Source organism: Oncorhynchus mykiss, chromosome 12 (genome assembly GCF_057628025.1).
Source record: "Oncorhynchus mykiss isolate SJ-2025 chromosome 12, ASM5762802v1, whole genome shotgun sequence".
Taxonomy (NCBI): Eukaryota; Metazoa; Chordata; class Actinopteri; order Salmoniformes; family Salmonidae; genus Oncorhynchus; species Oncorhynchus mykiss.
The window spans coordinates 5,138,866-5,160,271 of record NC_143033.1 but is presented as its reverse complement, the minus strand read 5'-3'; the positions used below and the strand labels follow the sequence as shown (position 1 = coordinate 5,160,271).

Here is a 21,406-nt window from a genome sequence, read left to right as displayed (position 1 = left end):
CCCCTCCCTCCATAGGAATGCAGGGGTCAAATGTGAAGCCATGGACTGTTGCTGGAGTCTCTGATTGAGCCTCTGAGGGGCTTGTGGGATCCAGTAGGAAGGTGTGGAGAGCAGAGAAGAGCAGCTAGACGACAGACTGCAGAGATAATGTCAGAGGGCTTTAAACAAGAGATTTACCGGCCTGTCCAACCATCATGCCTTGCTGTAGTCTGGTCCAGACCTGGGTTCAACTAGAATTTTTAATATTTTCAAATGCTTAAGATGTGTTTGATTGAGATTGCCTGAGTGGCGCAGTGGTCTAAAGGCACTGCATCTCAGTGCAAGAGGCATCACTACAGTCCCTGGTTCTAATCCAGGCTGAATCACATCCGACGGTGATGAGGAGTCCCATAGGGCGGAACACGATTGGACCAGCGTTGTCTGGGTTTGGCCGGTGTAGGCCATCATTGTACATGAAGTGTGGCGGCAGGTATCCTAGTGGGTAGAGTGTTGGACTTGTAACCTAAATGTTTCAAGATCAACTCCCCAAGCTGACAAGGTAAAAATCTGTCGTTCTGCCCCTGAACAAGGCAGTTAACCCACTGTTCCTAGGTCATCATTGAAAATAAGAATTTGTTCTTAACTGACTTGCCTAGTTAAATAAATATAAAATGTTTGGATCTTAATTTTATCACTCTGTTGCAGTGTATTTGAGGCTTAATGTGTGATTTCACACTTGATTTTCCTGTAAAAGTTTTTAAATTAACCCCAACAAAAATGTCCATTAATTATAATCCACATAATAGTTCACATTTCCTGATGCTGCAGGATTCAAACTGGCTCAAATTATAATCCTACCTTTGTAGGATTAGTCCCAAAAATATAAAAACCTAACCATCTGGCACTCCAGGCAAGGCTAGAGAAAAAGGATTTGAAACATCTTAAGCAGGATTTGAACACAGGTGTGGTCTTGTCTTCCTGCTGGAGAATTTTCCCTCTGTTGAACAGAACACAGAACACTGTAAGTGTTCTGGAACAAGAGTTGACAGACTGGTGACAGGCCGTGTTGTTCAGGGTATAGGGGAAAGCAGAGAACACTCAAGCTGTGGTGAGGGTTTTATTCCTCCTCAGGATCACTCCTCAGTACAAACAGAAGAGCAGAGCAGAGCAGGACAGGCTCATTCAGGATCACTCCTCAGTACAGACAGCAGAGCAGAGGAGGACAGGCTCATTCAGGATCACTCCTCAGTACAAACAGAAGAGCAGAGCAGGACAGGCTCATTCAGGATCACTCCTCAGTACAGACAGCAGAGCAGAGCAGGACAGGCTCATTCAGGATCACTCCTCAGTACAGACAGCAGAGCAGAGCAGGACAGGCTCATTCAGGATCACTCCTCAGTACAGACAGCAGAGCAGGACAAGCTCATTCAGTATTACTCCTCAGTACAGAGCAGAGCAGGACAGGCTCATTATGGATCAACCCTCAGTACAGAGAGCAGAGCAGGACAGGCTCATTATGGATCAACCCTCAGTACAGAGAGCAGAGCAGGACAGGCTCATTATGGATCAACCCTCAGTACAGAGAGAAGAGCAGGACAGGCTCATTATGGATCAACCCTCAGTACAGAGAGCAGAGCAGGACCGGCTCATTATGGATCAACCCTCAGTACAGAGAGCAGAGCAGGACAGGCTCATTATGGATCAACCCTCAGTACAGAGAGCAGAGCAGGACAGGCTCATTATGGATCAACCCTCAGTACAGAGAGAAGAGCAGGACAGGCTCATTATGGATCAACCCTCAGTACAGAGAGCAGAGCAGGACAGGCTCATTATGGATCAACCCTCAGTACAGAGAGCAGAGCATGACAGGCTCATTCAGGATCAAACCTCAGTACAGAGAGCAGAGCAGGACAGGCTCATTATGGATCAACCCTCAGTACAGAGAGCAGAGCAGGACAGGCTCATTATGGATCAACCCTCAGTACAGACAGCAGAGCAGGACAGGCTCATTATGGATCAACCCTCAGTACAGAGAGCAGAGCAGGACAGGCTCATTATGGATCAACCCTCAGTACAGACAGCAGAGCAGGACAGGCTCATTCAGGATCAAACCTCAGTACAGAGAGCAGAGCAGGACAGGCTCATTATGGATCAACCCTCAGTACAGAGCAGAGCAGGACAGGCTCATTATGGATCAACCCTCAGTACAGAGCAGAGCAGGACAGGCTCATTATGGATCAACCCTCAGTACAGAGCAGAGCAGGACAGGCTCATTATGGATCAACCCTCAGTACAGAGAGCAGAGCAGGACAGGCTCATTATGGATCAACCCTCAGTACAGAGAGCAGAGCAGGACAGGCTCATTATGGATCAACCCTCAGTACAGAGAGCAGAGCAGGACAGGCTCATTATGGATCAACCCTCAGTACAGAGAGCAGAGCAGGACAGGCTCATTATGGATCAACCCTCAGTACAGAGAGCAGAGCAGGACAGGCTCATTATGGATCAACCCTCAGTACAGACAGCAGAGCAGGACAGGCTCATTATGGATCAACCCTCAGTACAGAGAGCAGAGCAGGACAGGCTCATTATGGATCAACCCTCAGTACAGAGAGCAGAGCAGGACAGGCTCATTATGGATCAACCCTCAGTACAGAGAGCAGAGCAGGACAGGCTCATTATGGATCAACCCTCAGTACAGAGAGCAGAGCAGGACAGGCTCATTATGGATCAACCCTCAGTACAGACAGCAGAGCAGGACAGGCTCATTCAGGATCAAACCTCAGAATTTGTAGTGAGGTTGTAAAAATGGGTTAGTAATTGACAGTGGGAAAGTGAAGTATCTTTTGACTTCCAGAAAAGTCTCTTTAGTTGAGTGCAAAACGGGCCACGGAGGTCTCAGAGGAAGTGGCTTCAGAGCACTAGAAGTTGAGGAGAGCCAACCGCTGCATAGTGTGGTCAAACTGTGGTCAAACTCCTCTACCTTGCTCCACTAAACCGTCTCGTCAAATAATCCCCTCTAACTTGCTCTGACTGCTACAGTGTTCTTGTAAAAGGGATTCTGTCGTCAACCACAGGTCAAACAGGATATGGCTGATGCCAGGTCAAACAGGATATGGCCGATGCCAGGCTAAACTACAGGACATGGCTGATGCCAGGTCAAACAGGACATGGCTGATGCCAGGTCAAACAGGATATGACTGATGCCAGGCTAAACTACAGGACATGGCTGATGACAGGCTAAACTACAGGACATGGCTGATGACAGGCTAAACTACAGGGCATGGCCGATGCCAGGCTAAACTACAGGACATGGCTGATGCCAGGCTAAACTACAGGACATGGCTGATGCCAGGCTAAACTACAGGACATGGCTGATGCCAGGCTAAACTACAGGACATGGCCGATGCCAGGCTAAACTACTGGACATGGCCGATGCCAGGCTAAACTACAGGACATGAACGATGCCAGGCTAAACTAAAGGACATGGCCGATGCCAGGCTAAACTACAGGCTGTGTACTTAAAATCTCTCCAAGACCAACCAGCTACTGACTTACCTGACTCAAGCCCTTGGCTCCTGTGAGGAGCGTAGGCCACTGGCTCCTGTGAGGAGCGTAAGGCCATTGGCTCCTGTGAGGAGCGTAAGGCCATTGGCTCCTGTGAGGAGCGTAGGCCATTGGCTCCTGTGAGGAGCGTAGGCCATTGGCTCCTGTGATGAGAGTAGGCCATTGGCTCCTGTGACGAGAGTAGGCCATTGGCTCCTGTGAGGAGCGTAGGCCATTGGCTCCTGTGAGGAGCGTAGGCCATTGGCTCCTGTGAGGAGCGTAGGCCATTGGCTCCTGTGAGGAGCGTAGGCCATTGGCTCCTGTGAGGAGCGTAGTCCATTGGCTCCTGTGAGGAGCGTAGGCCATTGGCTCCTGTGAGGAGCTAGGCCATTGGCTCCTGTGAGGAGCGTAGTCCATTGGCTCCTGTGAGGAGCGTAGGCCATTGGCTCCTGTGAGGAGCGTAGGCCATTGGCTCCTGTGAGGAGCTAGGCCATTGGCTCCTGTGAGGAGCGTAGGCCACTGGCTCCTGTGAGGAGCGTAAGGCCATTGGCTCCTGTGAGGAGCGTAAGGCCATTGGCTCCTGTGAGGAGCGTAGGCCATTGGCTCCTGTGAGGAGCGTAGGCCATTGGCTCCTGTGATGAGATTAGGCCATTGGCTCCTGTGACGAGAGTAGGCCATTGGCTCCTGTGAGGAGCGTAGGCCATTGGCTCCTGTGAGGAGCGTAGGCCATTGGCTCCTGTGAGGAGCGTAGGCCATTGGCTCCTGTGAGGAGCGTAGGCCATTGGCTCCTGTGAGGAGCGTAGTCCATTGGCTCCTGTGAGGAGCGTAGGCCATTGGCTCCTGTGAGGAGCGTAGGCCATTGACGAGTTACTGCTGCTACCACTACACAATGCGGCCCTTTCTTCTGAGTATAGGTTCGGTTATTTTGCCGTAAATACCAGTTTAGTAGAACAAAATACTTTTTTATGAGTGACAGACTGAATTTAAAGCTGCAGTTTGTAACTTTTTGGGGCGACCTGACCAAATTCACTTAGAAATGTGAGTTATAGATCTGTCATTCTCATTGAACGCAACTTTAAGAAGTGGTAGATCTGTTCTACGTCGCTATTTCTATGCTTCCCGTTCTTTAGTTTAGTTGTTTCGTGTCTTTTTTATTTGGGTTTTGTACAGTAGCTTCAAACAGCTGAAAATACAATATTTTTGATGATTGAAAATATATTTCACAGTGCTTTAGATGGTATAAGGATTCCCTATACTTGCTTGTCTTGTCACACATTTAAATTAGGCGAACTGTTATAATTTTAGCCAACCTCTAAACCATCGTGCAGTAACCTCTCTACCACTCCACTCTAATCCTGTCATTTGGGACAAAGCTACAGTGTTCTCTTCAACTAACAGGTCGTCTGTTTAGAATTATTCTGCTCCTATTCTCATCTTTCCTCACTTAATCGCTTAGCTTTCGTAGCTGTGTTTAACACTCGGCTGTTAAAGCAGTACTTTGAATCTCAGTACAGGAAGCACACTCGTTTCTTATATCACCCCGGAGATATGTAGCTGTGGCAGTCATTGAATACAGGTATGTCTACTCATATCACCCCGGAAATATACACCTAGGAAAAAAAGGTGCTAATCTAGATCCTAAAAGGGTTGTTGAGCTGTCCCCATAGGATAACCCTTTAAAGAACCCATTTTTGATTCCAGGTAGAATTATTTTGGTTCCAGGTAGAACCTTTTTGAGTTCCATGTAGAACCCTTTTCACAGAGGGGGGGGGGGGGGGGGGTGTAAAATGGAACCCAAAAGAGTTCTACCTGGGACCAAAAAGGGTTCCTCTATGAGGACAGCTGAACGGCCCCTTTTGGAATAAAATTTTCTAAGAGTGTACAGCTGTAGCAGTCATTAAACATGCCTACGCTAGAACGTCTTTGCCGAGACATTTCTTATTTCTGTCTGCATTTTCTGTAAAGCTTCTGTGAGTTTAATTCTACCTGATCAGAGGAGTTATTTTGGGGTGGCAGGAAGCCTAGTGGTTAAGGGCCAGTAAGGGGCCAGTAACTGAAAGGTTGCTGGATCGAATCCTCGAGTTGACAAGTAAAAAAAATACAAAAATCTGTCGTTCTGCCCCGGAACAAGGCAGTTTAACCCACTGTTCCCCGGTTACACGTCATTGTAAATAAGAATTTGTTCTTAACTGGCTTGCCTTGTTAAATAAAATAACATTTAATAGAAAGAAAGGATCTGACAGACCATAAAGTTGAGGGTTTCTTTGTCACACGTAACATGGGGGAAATAAGACAAACAGTTGAGACTAACAGGAAGTCTTCATTTGTCCTCGGGTTCTGGCCAAGAGACAGTTCTGGCTGGCTGGCTGCTGGAATCATCACGATTGTCCCAAATAGAACCCTATTCCCTACATAGTTCCATTAAGGATGGAGCCATAGTGAGAGGAGGCTTGTCAGCTAGAAGCAAATAGCACCCTATTCCCTACATAGTTCCATTAAGGATGGAGCCATAGTGAAAGGAGGCTTGTCAGGTAGAAGAGCGTCTCCAATATCCTGGACTATCACCCGCTACAGAAAGACTATTTGCTAATTGATTTTAGAAATAGTAAAGCTTGAGTAATTAAACTACTGCTATGTTTATTAATTGAGTAGTTAATAGTCATGTCATCAAGGACTGATACTAGCAAACTAACCTCCGTCTCTATTGCTTGCTTTCGTGCAGACCGTCGAGAGGTAAACCGGCAGGTAGACTAGTGGTTGGAGTGTTGGGCCCGTAACTGAAAGGTTGCAAGATCAAATCCACGAGCTGACAAGGGTAAAAAAAAAAAAAAATCTGTGGTTCTGCCCCCGAACAAGGCAGTTAACCTGCTGTCATTGTAAATAAGAATTTGTTCCAGCTCATTCTAGTCTCTGATCTCAGTGATTATGAACATTTTTGCCTGCTTGTTTTCTGTGAATCCTGTTGAACACCTTTTGTATCACCATGGAGCCCTCCTGTGTTTTCCCCAGTGGCTCTTTCTAGCCCGGATCATTACACTCTAGGTCCCCCAAAAGCTCTTCATCAACCCCCACCATTGATCTCTCACAATGGCTCTCCCCTCACAACAAAAAATATATAACTCCTTTATTTGTTTCTCAACAAGGAAAGTCAATCAAGCAGCCAGGCATAGCGGGTGAATCCACAGCCACAGCTATGTGATGTGTGCAGGGATATGCCTGGATAGAGTGGGGGGGCCACATGAAAATATATTTAAATGCACACCCCTACACCGGGACCTCTTTTATGTGTTGTTTTCTACAGTGCTCAGATGACACATTTCTTCCTCTGGCAGTCATTGTAGTCGGGGGATGGTATAGGAGAAGAAGGCAGAGCTCAGCAGATGCCTTCTTGTCTGCTACAAAGCCCCCCCCCCCCCCCCCTGTCAACCTCTCCACTCCACAGACTTTCATCAGCTCTTGATCAAAGCTTGCACTCTGCATATGAAAAGGGTCCGGCTTTATGCTGCTCAAATTAGACTATCGCCACCCCGCCAGCCTCCCAAGTCCTCAACAAAACCCATCTGTTCTGTCCAGACTTCATCTTCAGAGGCTTTTCTCAGCCCTCGCCTCACAGGCCTTTCAGCTCATTGCATTACGGTTGTGGAGTGGGGAGCGCAGATCGCTCACACAGAAAAATAAGGAGGGAGGACAGCATCACAATTAGACTCAACCAAATCGTGACAAAACCAAAAAATATAATTACTTGACATATTGGAAAGAATAAAAAAATTTAAAAAAAGAGAATTACTTGACACATTGGAAAGAATTTACAAAAAAAAAAGATAATTACTTGACATATTGGAAAGAATAAAAATAAAAAATATATATAATTACTTGACACATTGGAAAGAATTTACAACAAAAAAAAAAGAGCAAACTAGAATGCTATTTGGCCCTAAACAGAGAGTACACAGCGTCAGAATACCTGACCACTGTGACTGACCCAAACGTAAGGAAAGCTTTGACTATCTACAGACTCAGTGAGCATAGCCTTGCTATTGAGAAAGGCTGCCGTAGACAGACCTGGCTCTCAAGAGAAGACAGGCTATGTGCTCACTGCCCACAAAATGAGGTGGAAACTGATCTGCACTTCCTAACCTGACAAATGTATGACCATATTAGAGATTACAGAGACCACAAAGAATTTGAAAACAAATCCAATCTTGATAAACTCCCATATCTACTGGGTGAAACACCACGGTGTGACATCACAGCAGCAAGATTTGTGACCTGTTGCCACAAGAAAAGGGCAACCAGTGAAGAACAAACACCATTGTAAATACAACCCATATTTATGTTTATTTATTTTCCCTTTTGTACTTTAACCATTTCCACATCAGTACAACACTATATAGACATAATATTACATTTGTAATGTCTTCATTATTTTGGAACTTTTGTGAGTGTAATGTTTACTGTTAACTTTAAATGGTTTATTTCACTTTTGTTTATTATCTACTTCACTTTCTTTGGCAATGTTAACATATGTTTACCATGCCAATAAAGACCTTAAATTGAAAATTTAATTGAGAGAGAGAGAGAGAGAGAGAGAGGGAGAGAGAGAGAGAGAGAGAGAGAGAGAGAGAGGAGTAGAGAGGTGAGAGTTGAACGAATGACAGTTCCTCCTGTGATCCTTTCTCTGTTGGGGTCATGCTGTGGGTCAGTGGGTGCGTTTTCCTCTTATTTTCTCTCTCTCTCTCTCTCGCTCGCTCGCTCGCTCTTTCTCTCTCATTACGTTTCTCTCTCTACTCTCCTCTCTCTATTCTCTCTCTATCTCTCTCTCTCTCTCTCTCTCGCTCGCTCTTTCTCTCTCATTACGTTTCTCTCTCTACTCTCCTCTCTCTATTCTCTCTCTCTCTATCTCTCTCTCTCTCTCTCTCTCTCTCTCTCTCTCTCTCGCTCGCTCGCTCTTTCTCTCTCATTACGTTTCTCTCTCTACTCTCCTCTCTCTATTCTCTCTCTATCTCTCTCTCTCTCTCTCTCTCTCTCTCTCTCGCTCGCTCTTTCTCTCTCATTACGTTTCTCTCTCTACTCTCCTATCTCTATTCTCTCTCTATCTCTCTCTCTCTCTCTCTCTCTCTCTCTCTCTCTCTCTCTCTCTCTCTCTCTCGCTCGCTCGCTCTTTCTCTCTCATTACGTTTCTCTCTCTACTCTCCTCTCTCTATTCTCTCTCTATCTCTCTCTCTCTCTCTCGCTCGCTCTTTCTCTCTCATTACGTTTCTCTCTCTACTCTCCTCTCTCTATTCTCTCTCTATCTCTCTCTCTCTCTCTCTCTCTCTCTCTCTCTCTCTCTCTCAATTCAATTTTCAATTTAAGGGCTTTATTGGCATGGTAAACACATGTTAACATTGCCAAAGAAAGTGAAGTAGACAATAAACAAAATAGAAATAAACAATAAAAATGAACAGTAAACATTACACTCACACAAGTTCCAAAAGATTAAAGACATTATAAATATCATACTATGTGCAAATAGTTAAAGTACAAAAGGGAAAATAAATCAACATAAATATGGGTTGTATTTACAATGGTGTTTGTTCTTCACTGGTTGCCCCTTTCTTTGTGGCAACAGGTCACACATATTGCTGTTGTGATGTCACACTGTGGTATTTCACAGTGTGCCATCAAAATTCGATTTGCTTTCAAAAAACATTGTGGGTCTGTGTAATCTGAGGGAAATATGTGTCTCTAATATGGTCATACATTGGGCAGATACTGCACTATACTACACAGATCCACTATAATACACAGATCCACTATAGTACACAGATCCACTATACTACACAGATCCACCACTATACTACACAGATCCGCTTCTATACTACACATATCCACTATACTACACAGATCCACTATACTACACATATCCACTATACTACACAGATCCACTATACTAAACAGATCCACTATACTACACAGATCCATCACTATACTACACAGATCCACCACTATACTACACAGATCCACTATACTACACAGATCCACCACCATACTACACAGATCCACCACTATACTACACAGATCCACTATACTACACAGATCCATCACTATACTACACAGATCCACTATACTACACATATCCACCACTATACTACACAGATCCACTATACTACACAGATCCACCACTATACTACACAGATCCACTATACTACACAGATCCACTATACTACACATATCCACCACTATACTACACAGATCCACCACTATACTACACAGATCCACCACTATACTACACAGATCCACCACTATACTACACAGATCCACTATACTACACAGATCCACCACCATACTACACAGATCCACCACTATACTACACAGATCCACTATACTACACAGATCCATCACTATACTACACAGATCCACTATACTACACATATCCACCACTATACTACACAGATCCACTATACTACACATATCCACCACTATACTACACAGATCCACTATACTACACAGATCCACTATACTACACAGATCCACTATACTACACATATCCACCACTATACTACACAGATCCACCACTATACTATACAGATCCACCACTATACTACACAGATCCACTACTATACTACACATATCACCTATACTACACAGATCCACTATACTACACAGATCCACTATACTACACATATCCACCACTATACTACACATATCCACTATACTACACAGATCCATCACTATACTTCACAGATGCACCACTATACTACACCGATCCACTATACTACACAGATCCACCACTATACTACACATATCCACTATACTACCCAGATCCACTATACTACACAGATCCACTATACTACACAGATCCACTATACTACACATATCCACTATACTAGACAGATCCACTATACTACACAGATCCACCACTATACTACACAGATCCACTATACTACACAGATCCACCACCATACTACACAGATCCACCACTATACTACACAGATCCACTATACTACACAGATCCATCACTATACTACACAGATCCACTATACTACACATATCCACCACTATACTACACAGATCCACTATACTACACATATCCACCACTATACTACACAGATCCACTATACTACACAGATCCACTATACTACACATATCCACCACTATACTACACAGATCCACCACTATACTATACAGATCCACCACTATACTACACAGATCCACTACTATACTACACATATCACCTATACTACACAGATCCACTATACTACACATATCCACCACTATACTACACATATCCACTATACTACACAGATCCATCACTATACTTCACAGATGCACCACTATACTACACCGATCCACTATACTACACAGATCCACCACTATACTACACAGATCCACTATACTACACAGATCCACTATACTACACATATCCACCACTATACTACACATATCCACCACTATACTACACAGATCCACCACTATACTACACAGATCCACTACTATACTACACATATCACCTATACTACACAGATCCACTATACTACACAGATCCACTATACTACACATATCCACCACTATACTACACATATCCACTATACTACACAGATCCATCACTATACTTCACAGATGCACCACTATACTACACCGATCCACTATACTACACAGATCCACCACTATACTACACAGATCCACTATACTACCCAGATCCACTATACTACACAGATCCACTATACTACACAGATCCACTATACTACACATATCCACTATACTAGACAGATCCACTATACTACACAGATCCACTATACTAGACAGATCCACTATACTACACAGATCCACTATACTAGACAGATCCACTATGCTCGACATATCCACTATACTACACAGATCCACTATACTAGACAGATCCACTATACTACACAGATCCACTATACTACACAGATCCTCTATACTATACATATCCACTATACTACACAGATCCACTATACTACACAGATCCACTATACTACACAGATCCACTATACTACACAGACCCACTATACTACACAGACCATACTCCTAACCCACCTCTGGTGTCTGTTGCCAATAAGCTCTAATTTAGTCTTATCAGACCATAGCACCTGGTTCCAATGACATTTACCAAACTCCAGGCACTTACGTTTGTGTTCTGGTGAAAGCAGAGGTCGTCTTCTGGCAACCCTTCCAAATAACTTGTTGGCATTGAGTTTTTTCGTATTTTTTATTTATTTAACCTTTATTTAACTAGGCAAGTCAGTTAAGAACAAATTCTTATGTACAATGACGGCCTACAGAGGTGGCGTGTAATGATATTTTTGGAGTCTTGGTGTCCGTCACGTTCTGACCTTAGTTCTTTTGTTGTGTTTTTTGTTTTAGTATGGTCAGGGCGTGAGTTGGGGTGGGCAGTCTATGTTCGTTTTTCTATGTTGTGTTTATGTGTTTGGCCTGGTATGGTTCTCAATCAGAGGCAGGTGTCGTTCGTTGTCTCTGATTGAGAATCATACTTAGGTTGCCTTTCCCCACCTGTGTGATGTGGGTGATTGTTTTCCTGTTTTGTTGTTTGTGTCACCATTCAGGACTGTTTCGGGTTTCGTTTTCATTCACTTTGTTGTTTTTGTATCGAGTCGTGTTCAGTCTTTATTAAAGTATCATGGACACTTACCACGCTGCGTATTGGTCCGATCCTTGCTACTCTTCCTCAGAAGAAGAGGAGGAATGCCGTTACAGTGTCCTCAAGATGTAACCAGCTTATTCAATTATACAACTGTGATCCTTGACGTTTTTCAATTCAAACTTTGAGTTTTTCACTTTTCAATTATTATACAAAATTCTTGCAGCCAATAAAATGTTATATATAAATATATAGAAATATATATATATTGGGGAAACCAACCATTCAAACTGCAGATTTTGCTGCAAAGAGACAGAGTCATTAGTTCACTTGTATTGGTACTGTCCATATGTAGCTTGTTTTTGGTCGCAGGTTCAGGTATGGCTAAAGAATATAAACATTTACCGTGAGCTAACTCTGCAGATAGCACTGCTGGGTGATCTGAAAAGTCAATCGATCTACAACATAATAATACTCTTAGCAAAATAAATGTATATCTTGAATTAGAAACTATAAGCATGGAAACATCACAGCACAGTTGAAGAGAAACTGGATGGTGTTCAGAGATAGATGGGGAGGGGTTGAGGGGAGCTGAAGGACTGGATGGTGTTCAGAGATAGATGGGAGGGGTTGAGGGGAGCTGAAGGACTGGATGGTGTTCAGAGATAGATGGGAGGGGTTGAGGGGAGCTGAAGGACTGGATGGTGTTCAGAGATAGATGGGAGGGGTTGAGGGGAGCTGAAGGACTGGATGGTGTTCAGAGATAGATGGGAGGGGTTGAGGGGAGCTGAAGGACTGGATGGTGTTCAGAGATAGATGGGAGGGGTTGAGGGGAGCTGAAGGACTGGATGGTGTTCAGAGATAGATGGGGAGGGGTTGAGGTGAGCTGAAGGACTGGATGGTGTTCAGAGATAGATGGGAGGGGTTGAGGGGAGCTGAAGGACTGGATGGTGTTCAGAGATAGATGGGAGGGGTTGAGGGGAGCTGAAGGACTGGATGGTGTTCAGAGATAGATGGGAGGGGTTGAGGGGAGCTGAAGGACTGGATGGTGTTCAGAGATAGATGGGAGGGGTTGAGGGGAGCTGAAGGACTGGATGGTGTTCAGAGATAGATGGGAGGGGTTGAGGGGAGCTGAAGGACTGGATGGTGTTCAGAGATAGATGGGGAGGGGTTGAGGGGAGCTGAAGGACTGGATGGTGTTCAGAGATAGATGGGAGGGGTTGAGGGGAGCTGAAGGACTGGATGGTGTTCAGAGATAGATGGGAGGGGTTGAGGGGAGCTGAAGGACTGGATGGTGTTCAGAGATAGATGGGAGGGGTTGAGGGGAGCTGAAGGACTGGATGGTGTTCAGAGATAGATGGGAGGGGTTGAGGGGAGCTGAAGGACTGGATGGTGTTCAGAGATAGATGGGAGGGGTTGAGGGGAGCTGAAGGACTGGATGGTGTTCAGAGATAGATGGGGAGGGGTTGAGGGGAGCTGAAGGACTGGATGGTGTTCAGAGATAGATGGGGAGGGGTTGAGGGGAGCTGAAGGACTGGATGGTGTTCAGAGATAGATGGTAGGGGTTGAGGGGAGCAGAAGGACTGGATGGTGTTCAGAGATAGATGGGAGGGGTTGAGGGGAGCTGAAGGACTGGATGGTGTTCAGAGATAGATGGGAGGGGTTGAGGGGAGCTGAAGGACTGGATGGTGTTCAGAGATAGATGGGAGGGGTTGAGGGGAGCTGAAGGACTGGATGGTGTTCAGAGATAGATGGGGAGGGGTTGAGGGGAGCTGAAGGACTGGATGGTGTTCAGAGATAGATGGGAGGGGTTGAGGGGAGCTGAAGGACTGGATGGTGTTCAGAGATAGATGGGAGGGGTTGAGGGGAGCTGAAGGACTGGATGGTGTTCAGAGATAGATGGGAGGGGTTGAGGGGAGCTGAAGGACTGGATGGTGTTCAGAGATAGATGGGAGGGGTTGAGGGGAGCTGAAGGACTGGATGGTGTTCAGAGATAGATGGGAGGGGTTGAGGGGAGCTGAAGGACTGGATGGTGTTCAGAGATAGATGGGGAGGGGTTGAGGGGAGCTGAAGGACTGGATGGTGTTCAGAGATAGATGGGAGGGGTTGAGGGGAGCTGAAGGACTGGATGGTGTTCAGAGATAGATGGGGAGGGGTTGAGGGGAGCTGAAGGATGGGACTGGATGGTGTTCAGAGATAGATGGGGAGGGGTTGAGGGGAGCTGAAGGATGGGACTGGATGGTGTTCAGAGATAGATGGGAGGGGTTGAGGGGAGCTGAAGGACTGGATGGTGTTCAGAGATAGATGGGGAGGGGTTGAGGGGAGCTGAAGGACTGGATGGTGTTCAGAGATAGATGGGAGGGGTTGAGGGGAGCTGAAGGACTGGATGCTGTTCAGAGATAGATGGGGAGGGGTTGAGGGGAGCTGAAGGATGGGACTGGATGGTGTTCAGAGATAGATGGGAGGGGTTGAGGGGAGCTGAAGGACTGGATGGTGTTCAGAGATAGATGGGAGGGGTTGAGGGGAGCTGATGGACTGGATGGTGTTCAGAGATAGATGGGGAGGGGTTGAGGGGAGCTGAAGGATGGGACTGGATGGTGTTCAGAGATAGATGGGGAGGGGTTGAGGGGAGCTGAAGGACTGGATGGTGTTCAGAGATAGATGGGGAGGGGTTGAGGGGAGCTGAAGGATGGGACTGGATGGTGTTCAGAGATAGATGGGAGGGGTTGAGGAGAGCTGAAAGGTGGGACTAAAAACAATGAAAAGATAACTATTGTAAATATACTGTGTCCATACATGTATATAGTATGTATCAATTTGAAGGAGAAGCCTAAGTGTTATTGTCCACTAGTGGGGAGGGGGGGGGGGGGTAGTGTTAGGGGAGGGGGGGTAGTGTTAGGGGAGGGGGGTAGTGTTAGGGGAGTGGGGGAAGTGTTAGGGGAGAGGGGGTAGTGTTAGGGGAGGGGGGGTAGTGTTAGGGGAGAGGGGTAGTGTTAGGGGGGGGGGTAGTGTTATGGGGGGGTAGTGTTAGGGGAGGGGGGTAGTGTTAGGGGAGGGGGGGTAGTGTTAGGGTAGGGGTGTAGTGTTAGGGGAGGGGGTAGTGTTAGGGGAGGGTGTAGTGTTAGAGAGGGGGGTAGTGTTAGAGGGGGGTAGTGTTAGAGGGGGGTAGTGTTAGGAAAGCTTTTTTTATTGATTAATGTAGTCAATGTGATTCCCTACCTCTTATTATTGATTCATGTAGTCAATGTGATTCCCTACCTCTTATTATTGATTCATGTAGTCATTGTGATTCCCTACCTCTTATTATTGATTCATGTAGTCAATGTGATTCCCTACCTCTTATTATTGATTCATGTAGTCATTGTGATTCCCTACCTCTTATTATTGATTCATGTAGTCAATGGGCATATCTTCCTCATCTCCAGGTGATCTTTGCCCTGAACCAGACCCTTGTACAGCAGGAGAGTGTGAGAGCAGGCAGTCTGCAGGGCTCCTATACCACTGAGGACCTCATCAAGCACTACAACTGTGGAGACCTCAACTCCATCATCTTTAACCACGACACCTCTCAGGTCAGTTACGACCACCCTGTCCCTGTTACTCCTAACCCCTAACACTAACAACCCCTAACACTAATGACCCCTAACACTAATGACCCCTAACACTAACAACCCCTAACACTAATGTCCCCTAACACTAATGACCCCTAACACTAATGACCCCTAACAATAACAACTCCTAACACTAATGACCCCTAACACTAACGACCCCTAGCACTAACGACCCCGAACACTAACGACCCCGAACACTAACGACCCCGAACACTAATGACCCCCTAACACTAATGACCCCTAACACTACAATTGTGGAGACCTCAACTCCATCATCTTCAACCACGACACCTCTCTGGTCAGTTACAACCACCCTGACCCCAACCTCTGACCTCTGACCCTTTAATTCAGACCTCTAACCATGTCCTTACCTCTGACCCCTAACCTCTATCCCTGACCCCAACCCCTGACCCATAACCCCAAACCCTGAGCTCTAACCCTTATCCTGTCATAACCCTGTCCTTACCCTGTCCTAACACTGTCCCAACCCTGTCCTAGCCCTGTCCTAACCCTGTCTAACCCTGTCCTAACCCTGTCCTAACGTTGTCCTCACCCTTTCCTCACCCTGTCCCCACCCTGTCCGGCCTTGTCCTAACACTGTCCTAACCCTGCCTTTACCCTGTCCTAACCCTGCCCTAACCCTGTCCCTACCCTGTCCCTAACCCTGTCCTAACCCTGTCCCTAACCCTGTCCCTACCCTGTCCTAACCCTGTCCTAACCCTGTCCCTAACCCTGTCCCTACCTTGTCCTAACCCTGTCCCTACCCTGTCCTAACCCTGTCCCTACCCTGTCCCTAACCCTGTCCTAACCCTGTCCCTAACCCTGTCCCCACCCTGTCCCTACCCTGTCCTAACCCTGTCCTAACCCTGTCCTAACCCTGTCCGACCTTGTCCTAACCCTGCCTTACCCTGTCCTAACCCTGTCCTAACCCTGTCCCCACCCTGTCCTACCCTGTCCCCACCCTGTCCCTATCCTGTCCTAACCCTGTCCCTACCCTGTCCTAACCCTGTCCGACCTTGTCCTAACCCTGCCTTACCCTGTCCTAACCCTGTCCTAACCCTGTCCGACCTTGTCCTAACCCTGCCTTACCGTGTCCTAACCCTGTCCCCACCCTGTCCTACCTTGTCCCCACCCTGTCCCTATCCTGTCCTAACCCTGTCCCTACCCGGTCCTAACCCTGTCCCAACCCTGTCTGACTTTGTCCTAACCCTGCCTTTACCCTGTCCTAACCCTGTCATAACCCTGTCCCCATCCTGTCCTACCCTGTCCCCACCCTGTCCCTACCCTGTCCAAACCCTGTCCCTACCCTGTCCCTACCCTGTCCTAACCCTGTCCCCACCCTGTCCTACCCTGTCCCCACCCCGTCCCTACCCTGTCCAAACCCTGTACCTACCCTGTCCCTACCCTGTCCCAACCCTGCCCTAACCCTGTCCCTACCCTGTCCCTACCCTGTCCCTAACCCTGTCCCCACCCTGTCCCACCCTGTCCTAACCCTGACCCTACCCTGTCCCTACCCTGTCCCTACCCTGTCCTAACCCTGTCCCTACCCTGTCCTAACCCTGACCCTACCCTGTCCCTACCCTGTCCCTACCCTGTCCTAACCCTGTCCCTACCCTGTCCCACCCTGTCCCCACCCTGTCCCCACCCTGTCCTAACCCTGTCCCTACCCTGTCCAAACCCTGTACCTACCCTGTCCCTACCCTGTCCCAACCCTGTCCTAACCCTGTCCCTACCCTGTCCCTACCCTGTCCCTAACCCTGTCCCCACCCTGTCCCACCCTGTCCTAACCCTGTCCCTATCCTGTCCCCACCCTGTCCCTACCCTGTCCTAACCCTGACCCTACCCTGTCCCTACCCTGTCCCTACCCTGTCCTAACCCTGTCCCTACCCTGTCCCACCCTGTCCCCACCCTGTCCCCACCCTGTCCTAACCCTGTCCCTACCCTGTCCCTACCCTGTCCCTACCCTGAGCAGCTAAAATGTAATCATTACGTTGTGCTTACTGGAGTGTAATATGTCCATTATGACAATGCAAATCATCCCTCTGCAGGTCCCCAACTTCAACAACGTGACCCTGCGCCCCAGCGAGCAGATAACGGCCCAGGAGATAGACAGCTACTTCAGACAGGAACTGATCTACAAGAGGAACGACAGGATGGGGAACAGGGTTAAGACTCTGATGGAAGAACACCCTGACAACAGCTTCTTCTTCGCCTTCGGAGCAGGTCAGTGATGATGATGATGATAGGCTATTATCTGCTGGACCCCAGGAAGAGTAGCTGCTGCCTTGGTGCAGGAACTAATGGGGATCCATAATAAACCCCAGGAAGAGTAGCCGCTGCCTTGGCAGGAACTAATGGGGATCCATAATAAACCCCAGGAAGAGTAGCTGCTGCCCTGACAGGAACTAATGGGGATCCATAATAAACCCCAGGAAGAGTAGCTGCTGCCTTGGCAGGAACTAATGGGGATCCATAATAAACCCCAGGAAGAGTAGCTGCTGCCTTGGCAGGAACTAATGGGGATCCATAATAAACCACAGGAAGAGTATCTGCTGCCCTGACAGGAACTAATGGGGATCCATAATAAACCCCAGGAAGAGTAGCTGCTGACTTGGCAGGAACTAATGGGGATCCTTAATAAACCCCAGGAAGAGTAGCCGCTGCCTTGGCAGGAACTAATGGGGATCCATAATAAACCCCAGGAAGAGTAGCTGCTGCCTTGGCAGGAACTAATGGGGATCCATAATAAACCCCAGGAAGAGTAGCTGCTGCCTTGGCAGGAACTAATAGGGATCCATAATAAACCCCAGGAAGAGTAGCTGCTGCCTTGGCAGGAACTAATGGGGATCCTTAATAAATACAAAAACAAATGGGGATGTTGATTGCACCCTGAGTTCTACTACCCTCTTCTAAATGTCAGATATGATGGGAAAGGATCATGATTTCTAGGTTGGTGTGTTTAAGCCTGCAACAATGTAGTGGTTTGCCTTTCTAATGACTGGGCCCACTTGACCCTTGATTGATTCAGTATAGAGCTATGAAAAGTGAATCATCTTTACATGAGCAGACTGTATATCTCCTCTCTTTATCCTCCCTTCATTCCTTCACTCCTTCACTCCCTGGGGCGGTGGTAAAACACTTCTCCAAGGCCTGAAGTCATACATCTACACCCCAAATTGCAACCTACTCCCTATGTGCTCTGGTCTAAAGTAGTGCACTATATATAGGGAACAGGGTTCCATAGGGCTCTGGTCTAAAGTAGTGCACTATATATAGGGAACAGGGTTCCATAGGGCTCTGGTCTAAAGTAGTGCACTATATATAGGGAACAGGGTTCCATAGGGCTCTGGTCTAAAGTAGTGCACTATATATAGGGAACAGGGTTCCATAGGGCTCTGGTTAAAAGTAGTGTAATGTAGTCCTTCTCTTTGACCTGCGACCTCTGTTGGCTGGATGTATTGTAGTCCTTCTCTTTGACCTGCGACCTCTGTTGGCTGGATGTATTGTAGTCCTTCTCTTTGACCTGCCGACCTCTGTTGGCTGGATGTATTGTAGTCCTTCTCTTTGACCTGCCGACCTCTGTTGGCTGGATGTATTGTAGTCCTTCTCTTTGACCTGCCGACCTCTGTTGGCTGGATGTATTGTAGTCCTTCTCTTTGACCTGCCGACCTCTGTTGGCTGGATGTATTGTAGTCCTTCTCTTTGACCTGCCGACCTCTGTTGGCTGGATGTATTGTAGTCCTTCTCTTTGACCTGCGACCTCTGTTGGCTGGATGTATTGTAGTCCTTCTCTTTGACCTGCGACCTCTGTTGGCTGGATGTATTGTAGTCCTTCTCTTTGACCTGCCGACCTCTGTTGGCTGGATGTATTGTAGTCCTTCTCTTTGACCTGCGACCTCTGTTGGCTGGATGTATTGTAGTCCTTCTCTTTGACCTGCGACCTCTGTTGGCTGGATGTATTGTAGTCCTTCTCTTTGACCTGCCGACCTCTGTTGGCTGGATGTATTGTAGTCCTTCTCTTTGACCTGCCGACCTCTGTTGGCTGGATGTATTGTAGTCCTTCTCTTTGACCTGCCGACCTCTGTTGGCTGGATGTATTGTAGTCCTTCTCTTTGACCTGCGACCTCTGTTGGCTGGATGTATTGTAGTCCTTCTCTTTGACCTGCGACCTCTGTTGGCTGGATGTATTGTAGTCCTTCTCTTTGACCTGCGACCTCTGTTGGCTGGATGTATTGTAGTCCTTCTCTTTGACCTGCGACCTCTGTTGGCTGGATGTATTGTAGTCCTTCTCTTTGACCTCTGTTGGCTGGATGTATTGTAGTCCTTTTCTTTGACCTGCCGACCTCTGTTGGCTGGATGTATTGTAGTCCTTCTCTTTGACCTGCCGACCTCTGTTGGCTGGATGTATTGTAGTCCTTCTCTTTGACCTGCCGACCTCTGTTGGCTGGATGTAATGTAGTCCTTCTCTTTGACCTGCCGACCTCTGTTGGCTGGATGTATTGTAGTCCTTCTCTTTGACCTGCCGACCTCTGTTGGCTGGATGTATTGTAGTCCTTCTCTTTGACCTGCCAACCTCTGTTGGCTGGATGTATTGTAGTCCTTCTCTTTGACCTGCCGACCTCTGTTGGCTGGATGTATTGTAGTCCTTCTCTTTGACCTGCCGACCTCTGTTGGCTGGATGTATTGTAGTCCTTCTCTTTGACCTGCCGACCTCTGTTGGCTGGATGTATTGTAGTCCTTCTCTTTGACCTGCCGACCTCTGTTGGCTGGATGTATTGTAGTCCTTCTCTTTGACCTGCCGACCTCTGTTGGCTGGATGTAATGTAGTCCTTCTCTTTGACCTGCGACCTCTGTTGGCTGGATGTATTGTAGTCCTTCTCTTTGACCTGCGACCTCTGTTGGCTGGATGTATTGTAGTCCTTCTCTTTGACCTGCCGACCTCTGTTGGCTGGATGTATTGTAGTCCTTCTCTTTGACCTGCCGACCTCTGTTGGCTGGATGTAATGTAGTCCTTCTCTTTGACCTGCGACCTCTGTTGGCTGGATGTATTGTAGTCCTTCTCTTTGACCTGCCGACCTCTGTTGGCTGGATGTATTGTAGTCCTTCTCTTTGACCTGCCGACCTCTGTTGGCTGGATGTAATGTAGTCCTTCTCTTTGACCTGCCGACCTCTGTTGGCTGGATGTATTGTAGTCCTTCTCTTTGACCTGCGACCTCTGTTGGCTGGATGTATTGTAGTCCTTCTCTTTGACCTGCGACCTCTGTTGGCTGGATGTATTGTAGTCCTTCTCTTTGACCTGCGACCTCTGTTGGCTGGATGTATTGTAGTCCTTCTCTTTGACCTGCGACCTCTGTTGGCTGGATGTATTGTAGTCCTTCTCTTTGACCTGCCGACCTCTGTTGGCTGGATGTATTGTAGTCCTTCTCTTTGACCTGCCGACCTCTGTTGGCTGGATGTATTGTAGTCCTTCTCTTTGACCTGCCGACCTCTGTTGGCTGGATGTATTGTAGTCCTTCTCTTTGACCTGCCGACCTCTGTTGGCTGGATGTATTGTAGTCCTTCTCTTTGACCTGCCGACCTCTGTTGGCTGGATGTATTGTAGTCCTTCTCTTTGACCTGCGACCTCTGTTGGCTGGATGTATTGTAGTCCTTCTCTTTGACCTGCCGA

At 47.2% G+C, this 21,406-nt stretch overlaps 1 protein-coding gene across 1 annotated transcript in view; it reads left to right on the top strand.

The window, feature by feature from the left end:
• Positions 1 to 21,406, top strand: part of trabd2a (TraB domain containing 2A) — a 129,478-nt gene that overhangs the window by 32,947 nt on the left and 75,125 nt on the right. The window contains exons 3-4 of the mRNA XM_036936776.2: positions 15,553 to 15,699; positions 17,787 to 17,961. Of these exons, the coding sequence (XP_036792671.2) occupies positions 15,553 to 15,699; positions 17,787 to 17,961 (322 nt within the window). The remainder of the gene's footprint in view (positions 1 to 15,552; positions 15,700 to 17,786; positions 17,962 to 21,406) is intronic.